The 12,528-nt window shown below is 34.0% G+C and overlaps 1 protein-coding gene across 1 annotated transcript in view; it reads left to right on the top strand.

Moving 5' to 3' along the window:
* The window catches only part of LOC126821486 (AT-rich interactive domain-containing protein 4B), a 338,016-nt gene that overhangs the window by 164,630 nt on the left and 160,858 nt on the right, over positions 1-12,528 (top strand). Inside the window, exon 12 of the mRNA XM_056101477.1 lies at positions 1,035-1,194. Coding sequence (XP_055957452.1) covers positions 1,035-1,194 — 160 coding nt within the window. The remainder of the gene's footprint in view (positions 1-1,034; positions 1,195-12,528) is intronic.

Raw genomic sequence — 12,528 nt, 5'->3', positions numbered from 1 at the left:
CACACTGAAAATAATAACTTTGATCGTTCAAAATGCAACATCTAAATCTAATGCTGTATATTTAAAAAAGAAAACTGTGTTTTGTAGTTGCTGGGAATTCGGAGTAATAGTTGTAGTATGAAATGAAATAGAGCATCACAAAAAGAAAATATACAATTTCATCCGATTTTGAATCGGTAAAAAAGTTTTGTAAGAGGAATGGTGAGATCTACTTGAAAAGCTAATAAAATCAAATGTATAATCATTATCTCAAAATCACCTTTTTCACCTATGTCAGTTAAAGAATACATTATAAAGAGTTTAATAATTGTTGGACATTCTTGCTATATGAGATACTTGAAAAGCTAATAAAATCAAATGTATAATCATTATCTCAAAATCACCTTTTTCACCTATGTCAGTTAAAGAATACATTATAAAGAGTTTAATAATTGTTGGACATTCTTGCTATATGAGATAGTAATTCAAAAATAGATAATAAATAAAGAATATATTGAAAAATTCAGTGAAATTACTTTATTCTGAACAGAGTTGTCACTGTTGGAAGTTTGGACTAGAAATAGGCATCAACTGTGTCTGACCTATCTACGATAATTGCTGATCGTTTGATTGACAGACGATAACTCCACCCACATATTCTCGATTATCGAGTAACATCTCAATGGCTATGGTACCCTCACTTGGTATATCACTATCGGAAGTTTCCGGTAGTGACGTTAGTGATTAACGATAAACGTTAGCTTGGTCGGCCATTTATTGATTTAATTTTAAATGGACGACTGTTAAAAATCCAAGCTGTATCCAAGCCATCCGATTGTCTACAGAGTTTGTTTTCAGCTTGTCATTTAAATAAAGGTCTAATTCGTAATTTCTATAACATCTGAAGCTTAAATAAAGACTTACAATAGGCAGATTTATCTCTCGCATAATGTATGTTTAAATTATGTCATTTCTCATCATTTAGGTAAAGCAAATGATCAAACTGTGGCTGATAGTTTTTGTGTTCTGGCAGTGCTATTTTTTTTAATCCTCAGGTACCTACATGCTTTTGAAGACTTCTATCGAAAATTGGGAAGTACAATGGGAACTTTAAGTCGTCCGGGAAGACAAAGAAACCATTCAGGAAGAAACATTCTATCCTTCCGCGGACGTGAAAAAGAAAAGACAAACAATCCCCGACTGAAAATAGTAGAGGTAAAAATAATTTTGGTTAGATTGAATATTTAATGTTAATAAATCCAATATGGTGGTTGTTAGACAGAATGTCCATAACAGGGTTCTTTATCCATTTTGAGATGAACTGGCCAGAATTGGGTCCCGGTAGGAACTGGGTTTTAAAATTTTAAGCTTCCATTCTATTTAATATAACCAGACTTCAACAAAAATAATTCTTGGTAATTTGTTATGCGGAATATAGTATACTACTGTATGTAGTTACCACAAAAATATGACAAACAGGTACACCGTTCGGAAAATTTTGCATATTTAAGTCATGTACAGACTTGAAATTCATGTCAGTAATATTCCTGAATAAATTATTGTATCCGTTTTTTTATACGCCCACATTGAAATGTGGTCGTATATTGTCGTAGCAACCATCTGTCTGTCCGCCAATTGATTTTCTCCAATTTCCGATAATTTCTGCCAGAGTTATGATCCTTGATCACTTTAAAAAAATCTTGTGGATGCTCTTGAGACTAAAGTTAATATCCAACTGACTTTAAATTTATACACATTGTTTAAGGTCATTAGACAAAAAAAGCCTTTTGATTTTCACCAATTTCCGATAATTACTGCCAAAGTTATGGGCCTTGATCACTTTGAAAAATTTTGTGGACACTCTTGAGGCTAAAGTTAATATCAGACTGACTTTAAATTTATACACATTGTTTAAGTTTATGAGATGAAAAAGTCTTTTGATTTTCACCGATTTCTGATAATTACTTCCAAAGTTATTGCCCTTGATTGCTTTGAAATTTTTTTGGAACGCTCTTGAGGCTAAAGGTAATATCCAACTGATTTTAAATTTATACACATTGTTTAAGTTCATGAAAAATTTTGTGGACGATCTTGAGACTAAAGTTAATGTCCGACTTACTTTGAATTTATACACAGTGTTAAAGGTCATGAGACAAAGAAGCCTTTTGATTTTCACCGTTATCCGATAATTACTGCCAGAGTTATGCCCCTTAATCACTTTGAAAAATCTTGTGGACAGTAGGACGTTAAACTCCATTTCATTTCATTTAATATCTCTAGAGGCTAAAGTTAATATCCGACTGGCTTTAAATTTATACACAGTGTTTAAGGTCATCAGACGAAGAAGCTTATTGTTTTTCAACGGTTTCTAATAATTACTGTTAGAGTTAGGGCCCTTGATCACTTCAAAAATCTTGTGGACGCTTTAGAGACCATAGTTATATGGCTGTCAAAAAAAATTGCAATATCGATATATTGCAATATGATCTTCCGTGATACACTGTATCGATACGTTTTTCCGGTATCGATATTTTTCTACTTTCATTTTATATTTGTCGGTTGTCGTAAATCTTATTTAGAATGTTTTTAACGCGACGTTCGTACTTAGAATTCTTATTTATTTTCCTATTTTAGACCAGTGTTTAAAATTTACGTCGGTCCGTCGGCCCAGCGCCGATAAATAACTTGACGGGCCGACATCTTTTTATTTTGAAGATGGTGGGTCGGCCCTGTGAGCCGACTGTTTTTGTCGGGAAAAATATGTGTCATGGATATTTTGTTCATAGTTCTATCAAATTCTCCTTTGAAAATATTTATATTGTCCCTATCCGTAATATATTTCATCCAGATATTTAACTGTATTTCATTATCGGAAATGAAAATAAAATTGTCCACCGAAAGAAATCATGAGTGAGTGAGGTAGTGCTTGCAAATATCAGCACGCTCCCAGAGTTAGGCAGACTATTATTTAACCATTTTGATCAAGTATGGAATAGATGAATGTGTGTTCAGATAGTATGCCTTACTTACTGTCTTATTTGTCTTTATCCGATATTGAATACACATGCATAATCCGGCATATTATATTCCTTCAATTGTGAAATCCAAACGTGTGCTACTAAACTAGGTCAGTCCATCTACTGTACTGTCATGAATCCAATAATAAAAATTCACATGATATAAATTCTTTGTCTTGTAAAAATGAAATTGAAAAAGCAGAGCTGAAAATTCCCTGAAAGCCTAACTACTGTTAACAATACAATTCCAGTGAGGTAAAAACGAGTGGCCTTTCCCGCCATTCTTTCTAAATCTCGTGATTTACTAGCAGACTTGATTATCAAGTCTATTTCTTTAATAACGATTTCACTACTGTAATGGAGACCCAAGTCTTCGAAAACAGGCACGTACAATATGTCATATATAGAAAGAATAACAAAGAGTTTATGGTTTCATAAATATGGACTATCCCAACGTGTGACATCAGGTCAGTTTAATAATGATAAAAAATGATGTGTCGTCAGTCAAACAGCAGTGATAGTTTACTTTCATTTTGAAAGAGGTCACGGTCTTTCATTTCACAGTTCCACACGTCATTATGAATGAAACAAATAAAATGATTGTTGCTACCGGACAGTAAATTTAACATGTTTATTGAAATGTAAGACATTAATCTATGTCTGGAAGGACCTGAAGGCCAGTTTTATTTCATTTCATTTAAATGAACAATATTTTCTGTTAATTTTCGGAGAGTGTAAAGGGCCATTTTAATCCGTAATCTTCAGATTTCTATGTGAATGGAATTTCGAGATATTATCACTGAGAAGTAGTAAAGGTGAGATTTGTACGTTTAGGGCATACATATCTCCCGATTTGGTAAATTTCTATGCATATCGGTAAAATTCTAATTATCGCAACAAATCTAATACGAAGAGGCTAAAATCTGTAGGTACGGTGTGTTAATTAACAGGGGTGAGAAATTGACTGAGTGGTGATATAATTATTGCTAGGGGTGAAAATCTCGGTGACGGTGCGTTTTCTGTACCGGTGTGTTAATTAACGAACGGGTTAAAAACAACTGACACGGTGTGTATTCTTTGTTTGGTGAGTTTTCTCAAAAGCGTGTTATAACTGCACCAAAGGTGTTTTATCAAGGACCAACAGGCTTTATCTGACGCGTAGGTGTTAAATCCAATTTACCGTGCGATTTCTTGTTCGACAGTGTTTTACGCAGATCGGTCTTTGTTAAGTGTAGGTCTTTATACATGGATTTATACGTCCTGTAGTTACATTTGTTCGTTCTTATATATATTTCATTTCTTGGTGAATACTACGTGTTTTATACTTCGTACCATAGTCGGGCTGCAATTATTTATATATTTGTCTTTTTTGTGTGATTAATTTGTTTATATATTATCGTGCGTACCACTGAAGTATAAATGCACGTTATTTACCGATAACCGGACCAGCCTCCATTGATATCAGACTAACGAATCTGTTTCGAAAAGCAAGTTTATAAATATAAAATCAAGCAATTGATGAAAAACTATTGCTTTCGTCATGTCTATATTTACTACACGTGGGCGTTTTAATGCATAAATGTATTTTTTCTTACCTGGGTTGTAAAAAGGACTATCCAAGAAAAATTTAATTTCCACATATATAACAAATGATAATTCACATATCAAATAACACTAATGCAAATAGGGACATGCGCCAGCGGTGATATTGTCCATTGACCTTTGACTTAATATGGAAATAGAGGCTTTACAAGAACAGCTAAATTTAAACACTTGTTAATATTTCTATTGTTTACGATTGTATGAAATAGCTTTATTATTTTTCTCCCGGTACTAATAAACTACGGGTCGAGTGGATCCAATTTTTATTATGTGATTTATCAACGTGATGACAGATCGAGAGTCAGGCTGAAATTATTTATATATTTGTCTTTTTTGTGGGTTTAATTTGTTTATATATTATCGTGCGTACCACTGAAGTATAAATGCCTGTCTTAAAATCAGTCGCATGCAATATCGTTATTACCGATATCCTGCTAAACCTTCATTTGATTATCCGATATATTCTAATCTCTATTGATATCAGATGCTCTAATCTGTTTTGAAAGCACAATTTTAAACGAAAAATCTCGCAATTAATGATAACCTGTAAGTTTCGTCACCGTTATATTTTATAAATGTATTTCTTACCTGGGTCGTAAATAGGGCTATCCAAGGAAACAGAATTCCATCACTATATAACAATAGATAAATCACATACCAAATAACACTAATTATGTCTAATAATAGGAACTCACGTCCGCCTCCAACACATGGAGCTGATCGTCGAACATCTTCTGGTATGCTCTGATTCCATCACACTTTGTGTAACAAGCTTGTCTTTGCATACACAATTCCAACATATGACGTTTGCGACCTATGGAAATATGGGTTTTACGAGAAAAGCTAAATTTAAACACATCACTTAATATTCCCATCGGTTGCGATTGGATAAAGCACAGGTACAGTGGATTCAGTCTCGTAGTAGTAGTTCTTGGTGTTTAACGTCTGCTTCCACATAAGTGATATCGCAGACAATGGATTCAGTCTCATCCTTATTATAGAATTTATACTATCCGGAGAGCACGCTTTTCACACGAAATATTGCCCTTTGATCTCAGACCCCCTTTGATCTCAGACCGAAAGGCGACACTGTTAATGGATTTGCTGAAATAGTTGGATGGAGTGTGACTCTTTTTACCTGTTTCACTTAATTCAAGGATGACATACTGTGGTCTATTCAGTGTTGGTATTATTGCAATGACATAAATGTATGTTTTACTTCTCTATCATCTCATTTGAATAGAGCTTGATATTTTATCAACATGTATACAATTTATTTTGTTTCTCATAGGAAATTTTGGTTATTATCTCAAATGAAAAAAAACCAGCCCAAGCGATTATATTATAATCAGAGAAATGTTCAAACACACAAGTAAAATAGACAAGAAAAAAGTACAAGCAGTACCATTATTTATTATTACATTATTGATATATGCATATGCCTTCATATATTAAACGTTTTAATTAAATTGTGACGTATAAATTATCTGCTGTATTTATTTTTTCTTTAATTGGCAGTTGATATGGGCCGAAGCATTCGCTTCGATGCGTATTAGCTCTGCTCCAATAATGACATTTTGTGTAATATTAGGGCGATTCAAAAGAAACATGGTCAACAAGTGGAATTTAAGAGTGAGCTAGTAGGAAATATTCAAAATGGCCGTCAATTCTTTTCGAAGAGAATCAATTGTTTTGATAGTTAAACCGTGGCTTCATACGGCATGTAAAATATAAAACATGACTAATCGGATATTATTATTTCAAATTGTACTATCACCATTGATGGGAAATGCAAGAATGAATCAAATAGCGACGATTATCGAGTGAGAATAAGGTGGTCCACCATTTGCTACATATTATATTACCAGCACCAAAATTCTCTAAAGTGATCGATGAGTATGAGTATAATTGTAAGCATATCTTACAAATAATATCAAAACTGAGTATAATTGTATGCATATCTTACATATAATATCAAAATTTATATCCTATCTGGGATTTCGATTCCGATACCTTCACGGTACTTGAAAACAACAAGAGGGATTATAAGATTTAAATACAATGAAATACTAACTATTACATTATTATCATGTCGTACTGAAGTTAGAGGACTAAGTTATTTTTCTACAGTATATTTCAAAACAAAAACGTTGTCGTATTGGAAATACATGTATGCGAAAATCTGATGCCTTTGGTTGTTCTTCTTGAATTTGTTAAATTATTAAACGTATTTCCAAGTCACATATTACAACACAAACTGCCATCAGAGCAGGAAGTACGCTTCGCTGAACACCAACTTGGATCACCATTGACCTAGATGTTATATAACAATTGTTAATTGCCAGACTTTATTAGGGGTAATAAATTAATCATTGCCCCAGCTCAACAATTTTAGTGAATGTGTTTTATCTTAGTTAAGATTTCGAGAAACAGGGCCCAGGTACACTTAATTTATCAGAACACAACAATTATTTTCTTGAATGAACCTTGGTTTATTAAAATTCAAAATATGACCTTGTAAATTAATATAGTTGTGTTGTGTATCCTATTTTAAAACAGTAATTTGTCAAACAAACAATTAATTACATCAAAGGTGTATAAGAAATTATTGTTGTTCTGAAATAGTTTTCTTTATCAGATTTAATAATTAAGCTGTTAAAACGTCAAATTCTGGACATAATGTGTGCTATGCACGGTTCTAAAAGTTGAAGACTTTTATGACGTGGGACTCAATTTAGCATAATATATGGCTGGAAATATTGTAAATGAAGCTATTTAAGTTTAAATCTATGACTTTAGAATACATGTATAGTAAAAATGTTGAAAATGATCACTACAGCAATAAATTGTTGTTTCAGAATTAAAAGATTATAAACAATAAATCATGCTATAACACTATTCTAAACCCGTACCCAAGAATAAAATATTAAATATTTAGATTTCGAAATGTTCACAATTAAACAGAATTAACAATAAAAACAAAATCACAAATTACTACGGCATATTATGAAAATCTTTTCAAATAAAGCGACCGAAATAAAAGAGATTTTAAAGTCGTTTTAGACTGGAAGCTAACTCCAAAGGTGATTGCATGCTTTTATAAATAGACACATGGAGCCCGTGCTCTCGATCTGTCATCACGTTGATAAATCACATAATAAAAATTGGATCCACTCGACCCGTAGTTTATTAGTACCGGGAGAAAAATAATAAAGCTATTTCATACAATCGTAAACAATAGAAATATTAACAAGTGTTTAAATTTAGCTGTTCTTGTAAAGCCTCTATTTCCATATTAAGTCAAAGGTCAATGGACAATATCACGGCCGGCGCATGTCCCTATTTGCATTAGTGTTATTTGATATGTGAATTATCATTTGTTATATATGTGGAAATTAAATTTTTCTTGGATAGTCCTTTTTACAACCCAGGTAAGAAAAAATACATTTATGCATTAAAACGCCCACGTGTAGTAAATATAGAACATGACGAAAGCAATAGTTTTTCATCAATTGCTCGATTTTATATTTATAAACTTGCTTTTCGAAACAGATTCGTTAGTCTGATATCAATGGAGGCTGGTCCGGTTATCGGTAAATAACGTGCATTTATACTTCAGTGGTATGCACGATAATATATAAACAAATTAAACACACAAACAAGACAAATATATAAATAATTGCAGCCCGACTATGGTACGAAGTATAAAACACATAGTATTCACCAAGAAATGAAATACGTATAAGAACGAACAAATGTAACTACAGGACGTATAAATCCATGTATAAAGACCTACACTTAACAAAGACCGATCTGCGTAAAACACTGTCGAACAAGAAATCGCACGGTAAATTGGATTTAACACCTACGCGTCAGATAAAGCTTGTTGGTCCTTGATAAAACACCTTTGGTGGAGTTATATTAGCTTTCGAGAAAACTCACCAAACAAAGAATACACACCGTGTCAGTCGTTTTTAACCCGTTCGTTAATTAACACACCGGTACAGAAAACGCACCGTCGCCGAGATTTTCACCCCTAGCGATAATTATATCACCACTCAGTCAATTTCTCACCCCTGTTAATTAACACACCATACCTACAGATTTTAGCCTCTTCGTATTAGATTTGTTGCGATAATTAGAATTTTACCGATATTCATAGAAATTTACCAAATCGGGAGATATCTATGCCCTAAACGTACAATTCTCACCTTTACTACTTCTCATTGTATATTGTCAGTACTAATAGACCTATATATAATCATTAAGATTATTACAACTATAAGTAAATATTTATTACAGAAAAAATAAATATCAAGTCTGGGTAAAAAAGGGGTGGAATGATTTTTATCTTGCAATACACAAAGTATTAACATTAAATCCTTCAAAAAGTTAAAATTGTAATGTGTACAACATATCAATATTGAATACATATTTTAACTTTTAAACCTGTCCCAAATGGCAAGAACTTAGAAATAAAGGCATTTGGGGTGGGGTAGTGTACGTGTGTTTTGTTAATATTTATTGGGCCCACAACTTAATGTTAGGACCTACAACTTTCATGAATGGCATCTACCAGCGAGTCCTATTGGCCTACAACTTTTCTTTACGAATTTTATACACTGTTTTAGACCATAGTCCATCGTTATAGCATTATATTGTCGTTACGTAAATAAAACAAATCTCGGTCAAATTTACGACAACCACTAATTACCTAATTACTAATTATAGCTGTGATGAAAGCCAGCAAAAACGAAGTAAAATTTTGTAAATGTTTTCATAAACAATAAAATGTCAGGGGACGAAATTGTTGTGGTAGATAATGAGGTAAGATAGCAATATATTTTCTTTCTTTGGTTGATATTAGAAGCCAATAAACGCGACAAATCATAAAAAGTTTGTTTTACAAGCAAACTGGAGTTACCTGCACCGTGATGGCAGGGAGCCAAGTCACGTAAATTGCGCCGACTCATATTATGGGTCCATTTGTCATGAAATGTGCCATAGGCTAATAAAATAATAGTTAATATCCTATTCATCAGAATATATTCAAATTTCAAATGGATAGACATTCTGTTTTTATTTTGGTCATGCATTCAATTGATCTAGTCTTGCATCTAAACTTTTCTAGATTACCAGTATTTTAAATTCGTTTTTCTCTTTCTTCAGATGCAACATTCATTAGACCTATTGTCACAAATACAAGCTACTGGCAGTGAGTCGCCATGTTCATCAAAATCGTCGACTAACGAATCACTTTCTGCTACTGCAACCGGAAATTCACAAAACAGCAAAGGAAAGTCCACAATTTGGGGACATTTTGGTTTTCGAGAAACTGACGATGGTGAAATTGATAAAAGTTATGCGATTTGCCGAAAATGTTATGCAAGTGTTAAATACTGTAATAATACAACAAACCTAACACTACACATGAAGAGACATCATCCTAGTGTTCTCAGTTTCCGTCCTGTGGCATTTTCAGAAAAGAAAGAAACCGGTGAGGACAGGGGTATGCATATTGGAGGTGGGGATTGTGAGTCATCAGAGTCACTTCAACCAACTATTCTGGAAGTCTTTGAAAAAAATATGCAGTTGTCACCCAGGTCCAAGAGAGCTACGGCTATCACAAAAGCCATTACCAACTTCATAATAAAGGATTTGCGACCTTTTGTTGTTGTAGAAAATGAAGGCTTTAGAAAATTGATACACGAATTGGAGCCAAGATACAAGATTCCGTCAAGAAGTTACTTCTTAGAAACTCTTATTCCAAACTTATATACAAAATCAAAAAGTTTTGTTTTAGACAAGGTTAAAAAAGCTGCCTCATGAACCAGTCGCTCAACAGAATCCTATGTTACAATTACAGCAACTTTTATTACAGAAGACTGGGAACTTGCTAACTATGTTCTACAGACGAGAAAACTTTGTGAAAGTTATACCAGTGAAAACTTGGCTATTGTATTGAGTGACGCTATAAAGCTTGGTGCAGACGGTCAACTTTTCGTCGCTTGTTGTTGCAATAGGCAACTACTGGCAACTCCGAGCAATTGGCAACTCAAGGTCTCCCGTGTGCGCTGACTGGCAACAGATGAACAATTTCTCGGCGATGAGCGATTCTCTGTTGTCGAATATCAAACATGTTTGATATTTGGCAACGAGAAGCAACTCGGAGCAACAGCAGGCAACTATTGTTGCCTGTTGGCGCAGACGAGCGATTTTTTCTTTCAACGACCAGCGATTTCACTGTTGCCTGAAAGTTGCTCGAAAAAGTTGCCCGTCTGCGCCTGGCTTAAAGGAATGGAACATATCAGATCAACCAAGTCTAGTCACAGATAATGCACGAAATATGGGGATGATGGCAGCACAAGTTCATTTTGGCTGTTTCGCTCATACAATTAACTTGGCAGCTTAGAAGTCATTATTAGTTGAAAGAGTTTCCCGACTACTTGCAAAGATTCGGCGAATTGTTGCTTATTTCCATCGAAGCACAACAGCATGTGCTGTTCTTAAAGAGAAGTTGAAAACACAACACCTGCCAGACCATAAACTCATAATTGATGTGTGTACAAGATGGAATAGTTCTGCCGATATGATTGAAAGATTCCTAGAGTTACAGGCTGGAGTATACGGGGCCTTAACCTCAAAGGACTTAAGGGGTAAAGAGAGGGTTTTGTCAAACCTGACCGATGCTGATACATCTATGATCTTCCCCCTTTATTTTGAATTATTATCATTAATGTCTTATAAAGATGACAATAATGCATGCGTATTCGTGAACTTAAATCTGCTGTTATCACTGATTTGAGCAAACACTATCAGGATCCGGAAGTTTGGATGTTTTTACAAAAAGCTTCACTTCTGGACCCAAGGTTTAAATCTATTCCATTCCTGAAGGATGGTGAAAAACTGGAACTTTATACCCAAGTTACAGTTGAGGCCTCTAATAATGTTGTTGTCCAAAAGTCATCACAAATTAGCAGAAGTAAAGAATTGGTTTTAGTAGATAATGATTCTTTCAATAGTCCTGAGACAGCCACCCAACCAAAGAGATCCATGACTGAATCTGGAATAATATCCATTTTAGGTGATACATACAACAACACCTTAGCCCCATCCCACTCTCCAATGTCTACCATTGAAATTGTGGAACAAGAAATGGCCAAGTATAGAGAAGAAATAGGGATATCTTTAACGACAAATCGCCTTACTTGGTGGTCGGCCCAAAGAAATGAATATCCATATTTATCTAAATTGGCTAAAGTTTATCATTGTGTCCCAGGAACTTCAGTCCCATCAGAAAGGGTATTTAGTACAGCAGGGGACATTGTTTCCGCTCAAAGATCTTGTTTGAAACCAAGTTGTGTTTATATGTTAATATTCCTTAAGAAGAATGTGCATTAAAGTAATGGTAGCCTACCTAAACAAAAGGTGGATTGTGTGTGAACTAGTCAACTAGAGTGTCGTCTGTATAGGGAAAACGTGCTTAGAAATCGATTTTTGTTGCACCCCCCCTGGGTCTAAAAAATGTTGCCATTTTCTTATAATACAAGGTTTCTAGTGATGGAAAATCCATATTCCCACCTTCAGATATTGCCAGTTTTTAAAATATTACCCATTTACCCAGGGTCTCGGTCAATTTATCATGCTTGTCTAACATGATTTTGACGTCGTGATTTTGGATGATAAAATTACTGCAATTGAAATGATTTTTTTCGTGTGTACTGCCAAAATGCATAGCAACATTCGAAGAAAAAATTATGGAAATATCTCAATTTGTATTTGCATAGGACCAATAATAAGCGCCCACAAAGCAGTAATGTTGCACATCGTAGCATGTTTTTGTCTATTTATGAAAATACAGCGTTGTTGTATTGATATTGAATTTAATTTATTATCAGAAATCATACATAAATTTGACAATTGCATAGAC

Source organism: Patella vulgata, chromosome 5, assembly GCF_932274485.2.
Source record: "Patella vulgata chromosome 5, xgPatVulg1.2, whole genome shotgun sequence".
In the NCBI taxonomy this organism is placed as follows: domain Eukaryota; kingdom Metazoa; phylum Mollusca; class Gastropoda; family Patellidae; genus Patella; species Patella vulgata.
Note: the sequence above shows the minus strand (reverse complement) of the source record. Positions and strands in the feature narration are given on the sequence as shown.